This window comes from Mustela nivalis, assembly GCF_964662115.1.
Source record: "Mustela nivalis genome assembly, chromosome: 1".
NCBI lineage: Eukaryota > Metazoa > Chordata > Mammalia > Carnivora > Mustelidae > Mustela > Mustela nivalis.
The window spans coordinates 75,708,855-75,728,768 of NC_139020.1; the positions used below are offsets into that span (position 1 = coordinate 75,708,855).

General features: G+C 41.9%; 1 protein-coding gene across 15 annotated transcripts in view; it reads left to right on the top strand.

The window, feature by feature from the left end:
- The window catches only part of MED12L (mediator complex subunit 12L), a 322,213-nt gene that overhangs the window by 64,649 nt on the left and 237,650 nt on the right, over positions 1-19,914 (top strand). For all 15 annotated transcript variants that reach the window (XM_082708331.1, XM_082708336.1, XM_082708339.1 and 12 more), the window contains 6 exons: positions 2,487-2,656; positions 5,070-5,180; positions 6,215-6,484; positions 10,515-10,664; positions 11,436-11,535; positions 11,821-11,957. In XM_082708331.1, coding sequence (XP_082564457.1) covers positions 2,487-2,656; positions 5,070-5,180; positions 6,215-6,484; positions 10,515-10,664; positions 11,436-11,535; positions 11,821-11,957 — 938 coding nt within the window. The remainder of the gene's footprint in view (positions 1-2,486; positions 2,657-5,069; positions 5,181-6,214; positions 6,485-10,514; positions 10,665-11,435; positions 11,536-11,820; positions 11,958-19,914) is intronic.

Genomic DNA, 19,914 nt, shown 5'->3' on the forward strand with positions numbered 1-19,914 from the left:
CCCTTGCGCTGCTCTCAGTGATGTTTATGTGCATAAACTTTCTGATCATCTGGCTTCGGGGCCCTGAAGTTCTCTTTATCAACCAACTCCAAATGATGGGCTGTATCCTCAGAGCTGCACCACCCACTGAGTGGCCTCCTTGACCACTGTCTACATCTTTCCACCTTGGAATAGCCCCCTTGCCCCCATCATCTTCCCTGTGATCTGTAGCCATTCCTATTTTCTTTTCATCACCTGAAACTGGGCTCCTTACTCCAGACCAGTTAAATCAGGAACTGTTGGGGGGGGGGGTGCTGGAGGCCAATTCTGGCCTTTGGAAGAAGCTCTCCTGGGTCCCTGTTTGCTCGGGGTTGCTGAGAGCCACTGCCTGTCCTGTCACTGCCCCCCCGCCCCTCCCCCACTCTTGGTCCTTACTAAGCAGGAGGGCAGGTGTCAGTGATTCCCAATAATTTTAAGTACTGGTGGCTATTTGCAATTTTCTGTTTTTAATTTTTAATAAAAATTTTGTGTGCATCCTGATTTTTTAGACTAATCCTTTCTAGACTGTCTTATGTCCCAGACCTCTGGATCTCCCTGATTGATATAATTTAATGTCAGTTAAATAGAGTTAAAACCCACTACTAAGAGGGCTACATTTGCATTCCATTTGAATCCCAAAAGGCATTCAGATTGTGGAATGTCCTATTCAGCATATTTAAAAAAAAAGAAATGCATATGTTTATATGAACATTCCAGCACATATAAAAGAAAAAAAAACCCTGAAAAGATAAATATTAAAATATTTAATTATGAGCGAGGAGATTACAGATGTTTTCCTTTTCATATCTGCATTGTACATTTTCTGTGGTGAACATACATTTCTTCCATATTTTAAGAAACAATCTTAAAAAGAAAATATACCCTGGACAAAGTAGGGGTGTGTGAATGTGGGTTATTTTTAGCTCTTGAGGCTAGAATATTCTGTGGGGGCATTGAGGATGGTACCATACTGAGAGTGAGTTAATAGCAAGGCTTGGCACACAAAAGCTAGGATTTGGATCCTTGTTATTTTTGTTTTTGCTTATTATAGCTAAGCTAAACTTGTCCCATCTGATGGTTGGCATTTTGTTTTGTTAAATGAGTGTCATGAGACTATTAGTCCTTAATGGGGGCAACAGAAGATGATGACACTGATAATTTACTGCTGTGTTTTTAATGGTGATAGATTAATTTTAATGATAATATCTTATTGGTGGTGCTTTCTGAAGAACAATATTATATTAGGCACAGAATGCTGACCTAGTATCTGTTCATCTTTTTGCATTGACTTATTGCTAGAGTTTAACATGTGCATTTAAATTTTGATTTTAAAAAAGACACAGTGAGAATAAGTAGTTCAGACCGAGACTTAACAGTAGTTCTTTCTGGGTACTGTTGTCAAGTACTTTTAACAGTACTTAAAAAATGAAAACAAAGCCCTGAATCCCCAACAGATGTTCGGTTTTTGCTCTTACTTTTGTCAAAATAAGTTCCTTTAAAAATAAGGTGGGAGAGGTAATTGCCAGGATAATGGGAAAATAGCATTGTATGGTAATGTTTCAGTAGGGTGGTTCCTTCTGAAAGGCTGTTTCGCTAATCCTTGGGGAAATTTGGCTGTGAGCATGCAATTATTACATTTTTATCCACAGAATGGGCTAAAGTTGGCATCACATCCTTCATGGTTGCCAGAGGCAACACACTGATTTAATTTGTGCCCCTCTGGCAGACATTTTTGAATAATTTTAGTGATTTTTTTTTTTTTAATTTCCTTTCCAGTCTCCTACTTTGTTGCTCACTACTCTTTCTGACTGAGTTCTGAGGTGTCTTGTGTTGGTTGAGGAGAGTAGAATCATTGAAGGTCCAGATGATTGTCCATGAGGCTTAGCCGTGCTGGTGTTGTTAGCAGGTGTGGGGAAGGGGAGTGCAGGTCAGGATGCTGTCATGGGCCAGCCCATGGTGAATGCCAGTCCTCTTACAGACTGTCCAAAATGGAACAAATCTTAAAGAGGCATGTTTGAAATCCGACTTGGAGAGCTGCATTTGGAGGATTTTGAATTATTTTGGAGTAGAATTGAAATTTTTGAGGTGCTCACCTCCTCTATTTCCTGCTTGTGGCTTTGAAATTTCTTGTGCTGTTGTTAGCATAACATGGAGCATTAGGAAATGCACAAAACTCACAAGCAGGCATCTCTCCTCTTCCTTTAGGAGTCAGAGAGACACACATGGGGAGAGCTGCCTTCTCTGCCCAGGAGCTGGCCAACATTCCTGCAGTGTATCTAGGGCCGTCCACTTTGCCTTACTGGGCTGGGTGTGCTTTTTTGTGTAATGCTTGCACATGCCAAAACCGCTTCTTTTAACAGATGTTTGTTGTGTATGTACATCCTTAAGCTAATCAGAAAGGGGGGAGAAAACATTAATTCTTATATTCATCATATCTGGAAATTTAGATTTTTTTTTTTTAAATGCAGAGTGGACACAAATATCTACCAGATATCTTCGAGAGCAGTTGGCCAAGATTTCTGACTTCTACCACATGGCTTCCAGTGCGGGGGATGGTTCTGTCCCCGTGCCACCGGACGTGGAGCAGGCCATGAAGCAGTGGGAGTACAATGAAAAGCTGGCGTTTCACATGTTCCAGGTGACCTCAGGAACCTCAAGTCTTTAAAGCATGCTTTTAAGAAGAGAGCAGATTCCTTATAGTTTAAGTGGTATCTTTATATAAACCAAATACATTCATGGCAAGTAGTCTGATATTTCTCACCTGGAGTTGTAGTCACGGTAACGCCTTTGCCTCGAGATGACACCTGACAGCTGCTTCTTCTGTATATTGATCTCCAGCTTGCAATGATCTTAGCTCTTTTAATGCTGTTAATTTTTTGGTAATTTTTCTATTAAATATCCCTTCCAAACCTTTTATTTTGCAAAACCTGGATATGTTTAATTCAGAAAAATATTTATTGGTGCTTCCTAGCTCCTCGATCTCCACTAGGGCTTAGTTTCTCCATAGAAGGGTCATCTTAATTTGGCCCAGCGACAGTTGAAAATACAGTTGGGAGGATGAGTGAGGGCCTGGAGCAAGGACTGAATGCTCTTTGGACAAGCTGATGTAAATCATATTGACCAGAAGAGGGCGCTTGTGCTATTATTTGCCTTTGTTCCTAGCAAGGAGGGAGAAGTGTATTGGGCTGAAGTTCTCTCACTAGCGGAGACTTACACTGCCTGCTCTCTTGATCAGAGAGGAAGGGGGTAAAAAGGATGTGTGATTTCAAATTTTCCCCTTAGAACTTTATAATTTCCAGGTTGTAAGTGACTTTTTCTAAGAGTTCAATGTAGGAAAAAGCCTGGTTCTTTGGGAAGTAGTATTTGCTAGTTTTAAGGCTGTTAAAACCACTCTTAGAAATCCCAGTTCCATTTAGCAGGGGACTACCTTGGTACCTTCCCTCAGCCTTTATGACTTTTACTGAGCTAAGGATGTAGTCTGCATCGTTGAAAAGATTGTCTCTCAGCATGCTGAATATTTTTGGAAGGATTACTTTATGTATGGGGAACACTGAAATCAGTATCTCTTTAATAGGAGGCAGTTAGGTCCTAGAGAGATGAGTTTCACTGGGACATTCATGTTTGGATTTAAAAGTTTATTATATTTTCATTGGCCATATTCTGAAAAGTAAAAAAATTGTACAGAAATAAAGGTATGGGTAAATACACAAAAGCCTCCCAAGGGTGGATGTGACGTAGCCATTGAAAGTCGTGTTTAGGGAGATTTATTCTTTTTGAAACTTGCATTTACCATCTCTTCTTCTTAAGTACAAAATTCCATTTAATTCACTTCTTTATTAGATAGTTCATGTCACAGGTCTTAAAATTTTAAACTTTACTTTTTCTGTGACTAACCTTTTAACTCTTTGATTTTAAGCTTTTTAAAAATTAGAAACAAGAAGCAAGTAGATACCTTGATACCATGTCAGTGTGATGTCACTGTCACCTTTGAAATACTGAAGCTATAATTTATCAGGGTATTTTCACACAAATTGTTGATCATCATGATGGTGGAGCCCTGGGAATAGATAGATAGGGAAATGTTGCTAGGAATCAAGTAGGAGTTCATATTAACTACTAAGGTTGTTGCCACAGTGACTGTAGAAATGTGTCTTTCCCAGAAAACATACCTTTTTGTTAATGTTTTGAAGATTCTTTCATGATGTGAATCATAATGCAAAACTAGAACATGACATTAAATGCATACATGCATAGACTGTCATAGAAGAATTGTGTATTTATATGCATGTGTGTATGTTTATGTGAGGATAGTAGATGAAAATGTTAATGGTGCTTATGTCAAGAGGGGCTAAACCACCCCTGTGGGGAATTTTGGAAATTTGAGGTGAGTTGTTACTTTTAGGGTAGTTATGTTGGAATACGTATACTTTATTTTTTAATAATTTTAAAATTCTTTGTTAAAGATTAATTAGGACATTCTGTTGATTTTTAAGGTTATATAAAATAGGTTATTATACATAACCTATTTTATACATAGGTTATAGTATCTGAAATTCATTTTAGGATAGAGGCAGGGGTTATTAGGAGGGCATTAGATCTGATGGGATTTTCATCTGATGGGGTCTTTTGTTCTTCATAATTAACACCATTGGACAAGTTTTCTCCTATGAGTATAAGTTCGTACTCTCCTGAAATCTAGCCAGGTGCTTGACATGCCTTGGGAGTCTCAAAGCTTGTGAATTTCCTTTCTCATAAGAATTAAATTTTTTTTTCAGTTTAGAATGAAGCAGATTGCCCCCCCCCCCCCGCCAAATCCAACGAAAAAAAACCCCAAACAACAACAAAAAAAGCCATCCCATACTGACCACACAGAATCACACTGGGTCTTTGTTTTGTTTAGAATTTGGACTGTGATCCAGGAGACTGTATTTTTACAACAAAAATAATAATAGTAAAATTACACTTAAGTGTGAGAGTAATAGTGCTCTTTTTGAATGTTAACTTGGTTTTGCTTTAACGTTATCAGTGTAACTTTTCTTTGTTCATTGAAGGAAGGAATGCTAGAGAAACATGAATATTTGACATGGATCTTGGATGTTTTAGAAAAGATCAGACCAATGGATGATGATCTTCTTAAACTGTTGCTGCCACTAATGCTGCAGGTAGAGTATGTGCGATCCTGAGCCGGGTGATTCTATGGGCAAGAAATGAGTCTGATAAGGATGACTAAGTACGTAGAGGTCGAAGAGGGAAACATTCTTTTTGGAATGGAAGGGAAAGATGTCTTGATGCTACACACATGAAGTGATCAAGAGGCAATCATTTATATTGGCCATGTTGATAGATTTTAAGCACCTGTCCTTCTAAAGTATTCTCCCCCCGACCCCTCTCCAGCCCTGATTTCTCCTATCACTGAGCTAAGCAGACAGCTCTTTAAATACCATTTCCTGATGCACACAGATTTTTGGGAAAACAAATTCTCTCTTTTTTAAAGATTAGAGGGTTTTCTCTATCTTTTGATGGGCTGGGAGCTTCCTATTTTTTAATGATTGCAATAAGGTCTGTTACAATTTCAGTTATTTGGAAAAAAATGTATTTAGGAAAAAAGTTTTCTTGGAATGCTAGTACATGGACTTGATAGCTGAAGTGCTATGCAGGTCTATGTAGTGAAAAGTGATTCTCTTCCTCTCCCTAGTGCCCTCCTGGGCATGACACTGTGCTAGTATCCTGTGTATCCTCCCTGTGACAGTCTGTGCCTGTGCTGTCCGTGAGAGTAGCCACTAGCCAGATGGGGCTTTAGAGCCCTTGAAATGTGACAAGTGCAATATGAGATGTGCTCTTAGTATAAAATGCATACCACATTTCAGATTTAGTTCAGGAGAGAAGTGCATAATATCTCATTAAATCTTTTTTGTGTTGATTATCTGCTGAAATGATAGCATTTTGGATATAATGGGTGAAAGAAAAGACATTACTCTTTAAATTTTGCCTGTTATTTTTTTCTGATGGTTATTAGGAAACTTAAAGTACATGGCTTGCATTGTTTCTTTTGGATGGCACTGGTCTCTATGGTACTTTTGAAGGGTTTTTTTCTTCTTCTTTTTTTTTTTCTTAATGAAAAAAGTCTATGTTAAAGTAGTTGTTTCACTGAATAGCATCGGACATGACTGAAGCCTGGTGTCCTTGTGCTTCTCAGTATTCGGACGAGTTTGTTCAGTCGGCTTACCTGTCTCGTCGTCTTGCCTACTTTTGTGCCCGGCGTCTTGCCTTGCTGCTGAGCGATAGCCCCAGCCTCCTTGCTGCCCACTCGCCCCACATGATGATAGGACCAAACAGCTCAAGCATCGGGGCCCCCAGCCCTGGCCCCCCCGGCCCTGTCATGAGCCCTGTGCAGCTGGCCTTCTCAGACTTCCTGTCCTGTGCGCAGCATGGCCCCCTGGTTTATGGACTTAGTTGTATGCTGCAGGTAAGTCCCCGGCCGTTGCTATTTTATGTTACAGTTCAGCGTAGAAAACGCCCGAGTTGAGAATTGCACTTTCAACTTTCATGGCACACTCCGATTTCTTCCTCACCCAAATAACTGACAAGAGTGACATTTCATGTTTTTATTTCTCTCTGGAAGATATGTTGCTTCTGTGTAGAAGAAAGTTACTGTAGTTGTCCTTTATTACACTGTGCAGCAGTTCAGTGATAAAAGCCTTCTGGAACCCAGAGAATGAGTCCACTGTATCACTTCTCTTCTAGAAAGACCGTTCCTCCATGCAGTGTTCCATAGCTTCCACAGCTATGGAAGCTGGTTGCCATCCCTCTCTGGTTCTTTAAAATCTGGGTCACTCACCAGGCTCTGTTTATCTGCCATATATCACTGCTTGTGTGGTCCTTGAACATCCAGCAGCTTGTAGGCCACAGGGCTGATACTGTCAGGAATGAGACCAGCCCTGTCCTGCAGAAGCTCCCAGGTCAGTGTTCAGGTCACATTTCTTGGGCTCTTACTGTGTCCTGCTCTTTCTTGTGGGGCTGTGGGGCAGGGCAGGGCTCTGGTAGAGTTGACTGTCTCGTTGGGAGGACAGGCTTGTAGAGAGGACAGTTCCCATATCCTCTGGCCAAGGCTGATGGAAGGATGCACAGGGGACTAAGGGAGTTGAGAAGTGGAACTTGTAGTTCAATCTAGAATTCAGAGAGGCTTTCTGAAGGAAGTGGTCCTGACTAGTGCTTATAATAAGGGTTGTTTTTGTTTTGTTGTTTTTAAATAAAAGGTGCTAAAAACAGTTGGCAGAACAACGTGAGAAAAGGGCCAGAAGGTCTATTAGTTATTGTGCGTGAAGGTTGGTATTAATGGAATGTAAAGCATAAAGCCTGTTGAGGATCGGTTATAGAAGACTCCCTGTTTGTCTTAGGATTGCGATGCCCTTGCAGGGTTTTAGACAGAGAAATGACACGATCGGTTGTGTGGTTTAGTTAGATTGTTCTGGCCACAGTAGAGGGAGGATTTGTGGGAGTGGCGAGGTAGGGGAAAGAGATGAGGCCAAGCAGTCAGTTTGAGAGAGGGTAGGTAAGTTCACTTTTGGACTGTGTTGGATTATTTTATTCTTTTGCATCACTAAATGGATCTGTTCAAGAGGTTGTCTCATTCTGAAGTTGGGGAGACCACCAGCCAGATGTGTGGGTTTGAATCATTGAGGACCACTAGGCTCACCCAAATCCCCAGAGGGGGTGAGATTTCCCAAAGAGGTAGCAGTGAGAGGCGAGCTGTGGATCTCGGGGGGCCTGCGTGGTTGAGAGGTGGCAGACGGGAAGACCATGGGGGCAACCATGAAAGTCTGGCTGGACTGGAGAGAACACACAGTGGAGAGTATTGTTACAGAGTCAAGGACAGTGAGAATAAAATAGGATTATTAGGGTTCTTTTTTTATTTGAGAGAGCAAGTGAGCATGAACATGGGAGAGGGGCAGAAGAGAGGGAGAAGCAGACTCCGCACTGAGCAGAAGGCTCAACATGGGGCTTAATCCCAAGACTCTGGAATCATGACCTGAGCCAAAGGCAGCCACTTAACTGACTGAGCCGCCCAGGCATCCCCAAGATTGTTAATGATTCTGTTAAAATCCTAGTAAGAGCATGTATTGTGCTGTAAGCACTGTTGTAAATTATAACCTATAGTAAGTCATTCAGTTCTCAGAACCATCTTATGGGATTGGAACCAGTGTTACTGCTGCAATGTTAGTGATGAAATGGTACAGGTCACACAGCAAGCAAGCGGTAAAGCTGGAATTCACGCCTTGCCGTCTGGATCCAGAGTCTACACCACCGTGCTAAGCTGCTTCTCTAGGTACTGCAGAAAGTTTCCAAAAGGAATTAGTAGTGGGCAGTGCCCAGGGTGGGGGGAAGTCTGGTAAGAGATGGCTGGATTGTCTTTGGGAAGACTATGGTCACTGATGATCACAGTGAGAAGCCATATTAAGGTGGTTTGAGGAGTGATGAATAATGGAGAGAAATAATGCTATCTTTTTGAGAAACATGAGAGAGTGCTGCTAGGCGAGTGGAGAGTTTTAAAAGATTTTGTTTGTTTTCTGAGACAAAGGTAAACTTGTAGAGAGAGTGAGAATAGAAGAAACACGGTGTTTGAAAGACCAGTGCTTTGGATATTGGAGGCTTTGGAATTCAGAACACTGGCAAGGGTGCCATCGTGGACAGGAGATGGGAGACGCTCCTCACCTGGCCCCCCCCCCCCCATGCAGGAGGAGGGAGATGGGGATGTGGGCCCGTGGGGGCAGGTGCATTGGTGGGGCTCAGGGACTTGACGTTCTTCATGTCTGCCATCTGCTTCCCACCAAGACACTCCCTAGACCTCAGAATCTAGTTTTCTTAATATTTAATTTTGCATTTTAGAAAAGAAGAAATACTGCGTTCCCTCTCTAATAAGTCCAGAGTCTGTTGTTGAGTGGTACCACAGCATGGCAGCTAAGACCTATTTTTTTTTTAGCATCATTGCATACATGAGTTTAGCCTCTGCTCTGCCACTGACTAACTTGAACCTTGAGCCTCTGTTTCCTGGGTGTGAGGGGGATGGCGACAAGTCCTACTTTATTACCTCAGAGGGTTCACGTTGCAATGGCTGAAGGCTTCCAGGGCGCCGTACCATGCGGAGTAAGTGCTTAAGTACAGCGGAGCCATAATCTCTAGTCTCTGTGTAGGAGGCAGCAGGCTCTGCATAGTGGTTCCAGGCACCTGGGCTGAAGTCAGTCTGGCTGGTTACCATGTCTCCCCCAGGGCTCATGTTCCTCTGGTGCAGTTGGAGGATGGCATTGCCTCCCTTAGGGGCTTCTTGTGACCTCCGGGTCAGGTGGTCATAGAAAGTGCTTCATGCAAGCTGGAGGAATGAAAAATGTCTTCAGGGGTCTGAGGTGGGGTAGACAAACCACAACCTGGAGGCCAAGTCCGGCCCAGGAGCTAAGAATATATTTTATATTTTCAGTGAGTTTATAAAACAAACAGAAAGAATATGTGACAGAAATTAGAGGTGACCCACAAAGCTTAAAGCATTTACCGTTTTTTTTTATAGAAAAAATGGCTTTTTATAGAAAATTTACCACTGGTCCATGGTTCCTGCCTGTCCAGCATCTATGAAGCTACATACTGCATTACCTTAGAGATTATTGCATAGATTTAAAAGAAAATTCCTTTTTAGGTTTTATAACCTTAGAAATGACATATTTTAATTCCATCTCATTTTTCTAATTGAATGAACTGTTTTAAGTGACAAATTTTCAGTGGTGATTACTGTGTTTTTATGAACTTTCCTAGGTTTTTGGTGCTGGAATGTTAGTTTATGAATTATGATATTCCTTGATTTCTCAGTCAGTAGCTATACTCCTGCATTTCAAATTAATAATTCTTTTTTGGGGGGGTGCTTGTGTGTCTCAGTTGGTTAAGCATCTGCCTTTGGCTCAGGTCATGGTCCCGGGGTCTTAGGATTGAGCCCCATGTCAGGCTCCCTACTCAGTGGGGAGCCTGCTTCTCCCTGTCCCTCTGCTTCTCCCCCTGGTTGTGTGCGTGCTCTCTCTCTTTCTTTCTCTCTGTCAAATAAATAAAAAATAAAATCTTAAAAAAAGAAAAGTAATTCTTTGTTTGTTTGTTTGTAAAGATTTTATTTATTTAACACAGAGAGTGAGCGAGAGCACACAAGCAGGGGGAGAGGGAAAGGGAGAAACCGAATCCCCGTGGAGTGTAGAGTCCAACATTGGGCTCCATCTGAGGATTAACTGATCATGACCTGAGCTGAAGTCAGACACATACTGAGCTACCCAGGCATCCCTCAAAATGAATAATTATAGTTTTATCTTAGGACTTGAAAATTTGGGAATAGGGTAAGTGGTCCATGTTTTAAATTCAGTGGTAGGAAACTATAATATTGTTATGACAAGGCATCATTTTTACTTTTAAGCTGTTGCACTTTTGTCATTCTGTTAAATATCTGGGTTTTCCTGCTTCATTTCTAGACTGTCACTCTCTGTTGCCCAAGTGCCTTGGTGTGGAATTATTCCACAAACGACAATAAGAGCGCGAACCCAGGCTCGCCCCTGGATCTGCTGCAGGTGGCCCCTTCCAGCCTCCCCATGCCTGGTGGGAACACGGCTTTCAATCAGCAGGTAGACTTCCTGTTAACGGTGGTTTGACGGGGCTTTTCATTCTTAAGAGGCGTCACGGCATAGCAGGCTGAGGTGTTAGCATCTCAGGTGCTTGGGTGCTGTTCCCAGCCCTGCTCCCCTTCTCTCTGGGGGACATGGGGGAAGTATTTAGCCTGTCTGAACCATAGAAGTTCATCACCTTGCTCCCTCTCCTCTTTCCCTCTTGCTGGGAAATTCTCACAGAGTTCTGCCGCCCACACCGTGGTTAACGGTGGTTCGAGTACATGACCACAGCGCTCCTAGTTGGTCGTCTGTGATATTTAGTAACTATGTTTTGATGGGTTAGTTTGGTTAGTGCTGTGCTGGGTTTTTTGGTTCAGAAACTTAAGAAACTTAAACCACAGGATCTAATGTTGAGACTAAGATCCCTGTTTTTTGCCAAGCATTTTTCTTAAATTAATACACAGAACAATGGCTCAAAAATGCTACTTTAGAGCTTTCACCTTTCCATATGATATTCTAAAAATTTTCATTTATAAAGCAAGCATTTCTTTTTTCTTTTTCTTTCTTTTTTTTGGGGGGGCAGTGGTGAGCATTTGTTATTGAACACTGGCACTGAACCATTGAACCACCACTGGTAAACTTTGAAGTGCACTTCTTGGGCAACAGGCTAAATTTGCTGTGATGTAGTCAGGACTGTAAGATGGTGTGCTCATGTGGAAAACCTGACATGATTTAGACAGCCGCTGTGGCTTTCCTAGAGCAAGTTAATTAGAAGCGATTATCTTTCAGGTTCGGGCAAGGATTTACGAGGTGGAACAGCAGATCAAACAAAGAGGCCGTGCGGTGGAAGTTCGGTGGTCTTTTGACAAGTGCCAAGAGTCAACAGCAGGTACAGAACACGAGGGAGGGAAGGAGTGCCTTTGAGTGTTGGACTTTATGCCATGTTTCTGATTCTTAAAAAATCTGTCCCCGTTGTTAGTAAGGTCGCTCACACAGATGCCCTTTAGTCCCTGGCTGTCTTGAACGTCAGGTTTGGTTTCATTGTCAGTTCTTACATGCCGCTGATAATGACACTTTCTTAAAATCCCTTTTGCCCTATGTAATGATGATTTTGTACTATGCTGTTGTGGCTTTGTTTGACCTCTTTAACAGCTTCCTTAATTTCCGCATCTAGGGGTTACCATTAGTCGGGTTTTGCACACGTTGGAAGTGTTGGATCGACATTGTTTTGATCGGACTGATTCCAGCAATTCCATGGAGACGCTTTATCATAAGATTTTCTGGGCAAACCAAAACAAAGATAACCAAGAGGTAGTTAATGTTTTTCTTCTCTTTATTTAAATTTTCTCATCATATTTTCTTTTTTTTTTATTCAGTAAATTTTGGCAGAGCCTTTCCTATAAGTGTAATAGCTTATGAAGGTGTCTACACCCTGAAATAATTTTATTGTTGGACTAAAATGCCCCCAGATTATTAAAATGAAATGTCCATTGGGCTGATCAACCTAGGTTTATTTATTGGAAAAATTTTTCTTGGACCTTTTATCATCACCCCTCACCTTCATCATTTTAGTTCTGGCAAAATATCCTTCATCTAGTGATTGGACCTTATATAATGGTTTGGCTTTAACTTAAGGAGAATAAATTTTAATATTTAGAGCAGTGGGCATGGTCTTTGGAGAATCTGTATGCCATGAATTAGGATTCTCCAGAGAAACAGAACCAGTATGGGAAGGGGATGTATATATGTATACATATATGTGTGTACGTACACACACACACACACACACACACACACACACACACACACACACACACATATGTATGTACACATTTATATATGAACACATATATGTATATACATATACACACATAAGTGAGAAAGAAGTGTTTATTTCAGGGAATTGGCTGATATGATTGGGGGCAGGCAAATCTTAAATGTGCAGGGCAGACCAGAAACCTTGGGACTCTTGATGTTGCAGTCTTAAGTCTGAAATTCATCTGGAAGCAGAATTCCTTCTTACGCGGGGACCTAGCTTTTCCCCAAAGCCTTCCACTAATTGGATGAGGCCCACCCATGTTATGGAGAATAATCTGCTTTACTCAAACTTCACTGATTTAAATGTTATCCACATTTAAAAAAATATCTTCACAGCAGCATCTAGACTGGAATTTGGCTAAAAATCCTGGGTACCATGGCCTAACCAGATTCACACATAAAATTAACTGATTATCACATTTATGATCTTATGCTTTCTTGGATTAGATTGTTTCATTATTGAACTCTAGAAACAAAGGTTTTTCTTTTTTTTTCCCTCAACCTTATTTTGGGACAATGAACAAGGCTGTGTTCTTTTTGCAATGGAAAACACTCATGGTATATACAGGTTCTAATAGGTACCAGGAATGAAGAGGTAAGTTTTAAGACATGGTACCTGCCTTCAAGGAACACCTCAGTTGACTGATTACTATTATCTTTGATTTTTTTTTTTTTAAAGATTTTATTTATTTATTTGACAGAGAGAAATCACAAGTAGATGGAGAGGCAGGCAGAGAGAGAGAGGGAAGCAGGCTCTCTGCTGAGCAGAGAGCCCGATGCGGGACTCGATCCCAGGACTCTGAGATCATGACTCGAGCCGAGGGTAGCAGCTTAACCCACTAAGCCACCCAGGCGCCCCTTATCTTTGATTTTTGTATTAGCCTTTGAGAATGCATATGGGGAAAGGAGAGATTAAACAACATAAGCAATAACCTGAAACTTTTCCTTATCCCACCCTGATGTGAACCTGTTCTAGGTTATTCCTCTTTCTGGAATAGTTTATATTGTCACCCTGCTTCTCAAAGATAAGTTTCAAGTTCACTGGTGCCAACTAGAATACCAGACTGTTGAGTGAGGTACAGATTGAGCGTATTTTCTCATTCATTGTGAGGTCTCAGCAATGCTTTGGTACTTCAGTAAGGTACATTGATTATAAGTCTGCACATTTCTCTGCTGATTAACACAAGTTAGAGTGTTAGTGTGTTCTTTTGGGGTGTCCAGTTGTAATAAAGACTTTCTTAGGTGAAAGATTGCTAGACTTCTAAGGTTTTTAATATATAGATGTGAGATATTTGGAAGGAAAGTAGGGATAACCTCAAATTCAAGATATCCTTTTGGACTGCTAAGCTTCTTGCTCCAAGTGTTGAGTAAAGACTGTGTTGTTCTCTTGTGAGCCTTTCAGCAGGTGCACCAAAACCACTTGAGTTTTGTGGTTAGCCTGACTATATAGAACTTAGAGTGAACGAATTGCCCATTCACCCACAGAGACTTAAGTTATTGACTAGCACTCTTTTTTTTTTTTTTTTTAAGATTTTTTATTTATTTATTTGACAGAGAGAGATCACAAGTAGGCAGAGAGGCAGGCAGAGAGAGAGAGAGGAGGAAGCAGGCTCCCTGCCGAGCAGAGAGCCCGATGCGGGACTCGATCCCAGGACCCTGAGATCATGACCCGAGCCGAAGGCAGCGGCTTAACCCACTGAGCCACCCAGGCGCCCCTTGACTAGCACTCTTAAGAGAAAATTATGAGTGTCTTATCAAGGGCAGAAATGAAGTTATATATACATGTGTATAAAATATATAATTATGTAAATATATATATAATTACATAAATTATAAATACATATATATATTTAAGTAGGCTCCATGCCCAGCATGGAGCCCAACTCAAGGCTTGAACTCACATCCCTGAGATCAAGACCTGAATTGAGATTAAGAGTCAGACGCTTAACTGACTGAGCCACCCAGGTGCCCCAAGTTTTGTATTTGTGAATAAAATCACATTATAAGCTTTCTAAATCTAAAGCACAGTTGTCACCAATGAGGGACTTCCCCCAGGATATGGGCAAGGGGTTGCCACTAGAGGGCGACATGTGCTCATAACTGAGAGTCCTGGATGTTCTAGTGACCTGTTTCATCTGAAGGAAGGTCAGTGTTGTCCATTTAGGAGTAATTATTTCAAATGTTGACTCAATTATGGAAAGAATTGATGTGAGTGAGGTTGCTTTGTGGTTACAGTGCTCTTTTATTAGTAAGACAAAAATTATATTTTAAACCCATAATTCAGACTGCTCACCTTTTCTTAATCTGTCAGAAAGAATAGGCAGATCCAGTTAATTAATATAAGGATAATTTTTGATAAACATTATACGTTTTACAATATGGCTTTGGTGTTTGTGCGAGTGTGTGTATATCAAGGTGTGTATGTATATGCAGGCAAATGACAGTGTTTCATTTTGTGTTTTCTCTTCACCAGGGGCTACTATTTTCTTGACTACTAAGTCGCGTTATATATATATCTGGACTTCATGGATGAGCTGTGGAGTTGTATTAACTATGATCAGCTGTGTGACCTTGAGCAACTTAACTTGCAGGCTCTGTGCCTTAGTGTCCTCATTTGTTAGGGCAAGTGCTCTATGCCAACTTACCTATCCCTAAGGGACATGAGCACTTTGAGCATTATAAAGCACTCTATAAATGTATTTAAAAACGTTAATGATAAATAGCAGTAATTATTAGTAATATTAGTATTATGTTGGAAGAGCCAGTATGATGAAACTATACTTTTCTGATTAGGAGTTGCATAGAGTTGTGTGATTAGGATTCAGAAACAGGTCGCACTTCTTTAAAATGTGCTTCGTCTTTTTTTGGTTTCATAGTGTGTGTTAGGACTTAAACAACATGAAAGGTAATAGAGCAAGTGACCAGCCTCTGCAATTGCAGTGAGCTTGAGGTTTGTTTTTGTTGGAGTTGTTTCGGTCAGCCTGGGCCCTGGGTTGCTCAGCCTGCTTCCTCACATCTGTGTGAGCAAGTTGAACTTCACCCTTCTTTATTCCTTTTTCTCTGGAACTGCTGAAAGGAGATCTCGTCCTTTCCGCTTTCTTGTAGGGAGGTGGGAGAGCAGCTGTACAGATGGGACTCGGAGTCCAAAGTTCAGGGTCATGTGTGTAGTTAATCTCCATGTTTGGTCGAGCCCGCCAAAAGCCATAATGCATGGGATAAAGGCACTGAGGTCCCCATCCTGCCCTGTACTTGGACTGTGGTCCTGAGACTGAGTATGCCCCACGATGGGGTGTGTCAGGCCTGCGGCCTACTCCCGTCGTGTTGCGTGAACGGCGTTATTCCTTTCCCCTCTCCTCTGTTGCGGCTCTCATCCTCGGCTGCTCTTTCTGCCTTAGGGTTTGGCTCCTGTTGTAAGAGAGGTGAAAATAGAAATCTTAAAACCCGCAATGTTCACTTACTCTAGATCTGTGCTGCTTGATTCTCCATTATAAAACTCGTAATGCTGAGGACAGGGCTTGGAGACTTGGATCGTACCGCCATCAGGCAGTGATGCAAGTTAATGGTAGGCTGGCGGGTCCAGGGCCCCTGAGAGGCGACCTGGGAGGGTGTTTGCCCTTTCGAACTAGAGAGGCCTGTCTCAGATGCTACTTGGGAACACAGACCCACTGTCGTCTGATGATTCAGCATTTCAAGAGAACTTGGATGTCAAAATTTACATGTAGATTTTTCCACTCTTAAAACATTCTGCAGGCCAGGCAGTGTCTGTTGGCCATGTTTGCCCAGTGCCTGTCACTTTGTAACTCCTGGTGCATGTTTTATGCACTGGCATACTGATTTGCCTGCTCAGTGTTTCAGAATCATTTCTGCTCTGGATGATGGAGGCAGAGAAGCCTGATGTCCACACAAGGGACTGTTGTTGGGAATGGGGGGCACCTCTTGATTCCAGGTCCTGACTGAGTCTGTCCCTTGCAGCCTACAGGCGGGGGCCGCATTGCTGACCTCAAGTCTGAGGGTAGTGTGCCCCTCAGCCTTCCAGAGTACCCAGACTGCTTTCTTCCTCTTGGCTTCTTTCCTTGTTTGTGTTGGGTGTAAAGGGAGAAGTAGCTGCATCTTTGGGTCCCTGAGGGACACGGATGGAAGGGAGAGTCTAAAGACGGCAGGAAGAGCTGTCTTTTCACTTCTCTCTTTGGTGCCCAAGGAAGCCGACTTTATCCTGAGTAATGAAAAGGCCAGAGCAGCTGCAGCACGTACGTTTCCTCTTTCTCTGCTGTTATACAAAACCATCACACGCCCAAGCCTGAAAATATATATATTTATTGTTTCTTTTCTGCTTATTCATGAAGCATTCTCTGACTATGTGTGATGAGTTCATACTGAGTTTTAGGCCCCAAGTCCAGGGCAGCTGTCTGATTGCTGCCAGGGCCAGAGCAGGTCGGCATCCATGTAGTTGAGGAAATCTCAGCACCATGCAAAGGAGAATCTGTTTCTGTCATTGCTGGGCTTGTTACATGTTTTCCCCCCTGCCAGCCTGTAGTCCCAAGGTCAGGGTCAGTGTTCTTTTGGCTCACCAGCATATCACCAGTCTTTTAACACCATGTCTGGTACCCCATATGTCCTCAGGAAATACTGAATTGGTTTTTGGGAGGCTTACAGAAAAGCTGCTGGGACAGTGAACTGGAAAGGAAAACCCTCTATGGGATTGGGTTTGGAAGGGTAGGGGTGCAGAAAGAAAATCTATAGAGTATGTTGGTTTTAATGATGGTACAGGCTCAGAAGTATAAGAAAGCATGTGCAGGTGGAGGTAGGAGGGTGGCTGACAGAGTTCTCAGCTGAAAAATCAGATTAACAGTGTATTTCTTGGGCACATTACGTACAATTCACCTACTCTTCATGAGTCTCAATTTCCCCACTTATAAAATGGGATTTCTACCTCCTGGTGATGTGAAAATGTCCTGAAACAATATCGAGAAAACATTCAAGTGTACTATTATATCTGAAATATTTAGGGAGGCAGTTTAACTCTAGAGACATGGAAGGAATATGGTCCTATGGGTCCCTGGGGACTACTGTGGACACGCGCGCGCACACACACACACACCCATCACACAGACTATTAATCTAAAATGCATAGCCAGGATCTGTCAGGCTTTTTACATTCTTAGATGTTCACAAAGATTTCCCCTCAGCAGGGAAGCCATCCGGTGAGACTGGCCCACACCGGGGGACGCGGCTGCAGTGCTCTCATGTAGTGAAAGAGATCATGCTCCAGTGTTCCAGGGTATTTTGGGTTGGTGTTACTGTTGTTGCTTTTTAATGTTTAAAAAAAGTCACTTTTAAAAATTAAGACCCAAGATAACAAGTTAAATGAGGCAGAGGTCAAGCAAACAAGGAAATACACCTGGATGGCTTTCCGTTGAGATGTGTGGGCTGAGTTTTAGAATTGTTGGTGCTGATCACAGCCCTGCCAGAGCCACATGGTACTGGAGAAGTCACATGGTTTCCTACTGGGTGTCTGAAGGGTGGGTGGGGGGATGCGCCAGCCTCTTATGGCTACCATTTTCTTCTTTCTTCAGGTAAATTTGTTGTGAGAGGGTGATTATATTTACATGGTTGGGGGTGGGGATGGCATGTCCAGACATTTAGACATTGCTGTAATTGTAAGGGTCAGTCATGAATCCACTTAGATTGTGGTGGGCCTCTTAGATTGTTTTTGAGCATGTGATCCAAGTCTTTTTTCTTTAGCCTTTTTAAAGTACATCTTGAGCACTAGGCCCCATTATGTGTTATGTCATCTGATTTCATTATTCCTTGGCCAGTGAGAAACATGTTTTAAAAAACTTTTTTTCTTTATGTCCTACTTACAGATGAAGAAACTGAGGTGTAGAGATGATGAGTCAGTTGTTCAAGGTCATACCCAACTCACTGGTGGGAAAATAGGGATTGGAATCTTAAATGGTTCTAGAACCCAATTCTTTCTTTTAAACATTTTTTATTAAGAAAAATTTTTTTTTTTTTAAAATTTTAAGTAGGCTTCATACCCAGTGAGAAGCCCAATATGGGGCCTTGAACTCATGACGCTGAGATCAAGAGCTGGGCGCTCAACCGACTGAGCCACCCAGGCACTCCTAGGATCCAACTCTTGACTAGTACATTCTATTCCTTGTCCCACTTCTTCTTCTTTTTTTTTTTTTTTAAAGATTTTATTAATTTATTTGACAGAGATCACAAGCAGGCAGAGAGAGAGAGGAGGAAACAGGCTCCCCGCTGAGCAGAGAGCCCAATGCGGGGCTTGATCCCAGAGCCCTGGGATCATGACCTGAGCTGAAGGCAGAGGCTTTAACCCACTGAGCCACCCAGGCGCCCCTGTCCCACTTCTTCTTCTTCTTCTTCTTTTTTTTTTTTTTTTAAGATTTTATTTATTTATTTGACAGACAGAGATCACAAGTAGGCATAGAGGTAGGCAGAGAGAGAGAGGAGGAAGCAGGCTCCCCACTGAGCAGAGAGCCCGATGTGGGGCTCGATCCCAGGACCGTGGGATCATGACCTGAGCTGAAGGCAGAGGCCTCAACCCACTGAGCCACCCAGGCGCCCCCCTGTTCCACTTCTTTAATAAATCATTTTATCTCCGGTAACTGTAGTGGAACAAACAAGTGTCAGATGTAATTTTGGAAAAAGGAGGGAAAAACCTTTATAGTTACCACAGTTTCCATGTTAATATTTGCATACTTATTTGTAGGAATAATCTCTGATTTTAAAAGGCATAACAATTTCAGCATAGTAAACAATATTTAAGTTAGAAAATCCCAAATCTTCGGGGCACCTGGGTGGCTCAGTGGATTAAAGCCTCTGCCTTTGGCTCAGGTCATGATCCCAGTGTCCTGGGATTGAGTCCCGAATTGGGCTCTCTGCTCAGAGGGGTGCCTGCTTTCCTATCTCTCTCTCTGCCTGCCTCTCTGCCTACTTGTGATCTATCTCTCCATCAAATAAATAAAATAAAAATCTTAAAAAAAAAAAAAGAAAATATACGTGGGGAATCAGTCATTCATATTTAGGAAGATTTTTCACATGTGCATACTATTTATATGTAAATATGTCTTCTGGGTTTGTGGTTAACAGTCTTAGTCGTATGCTCTTCATGGTGATTCTGTGCCTTAAGTGCTATTTATGATCTTGTGCAACAGGCTTATATTCTATTAGCAGTTTAGACCACGTTTTAACATAATGCAACTCTTGAAATTCATCCAGATCTCTGTAATGTGCCTCAGGTTGCAAACCATATAACTTGCTAATAATACTGCTTTACATATTCTCCCTTGTCATTTATTGGTGCTATCATGAGACTTTTTAATCCAGATATGACCATTTTGTTTAATGTTGACTAAGCATGATTAATTACATTTATAAACATATCCTGTTAGTCTCAGATTATAAAGCTATTGAAGAGCTTTAT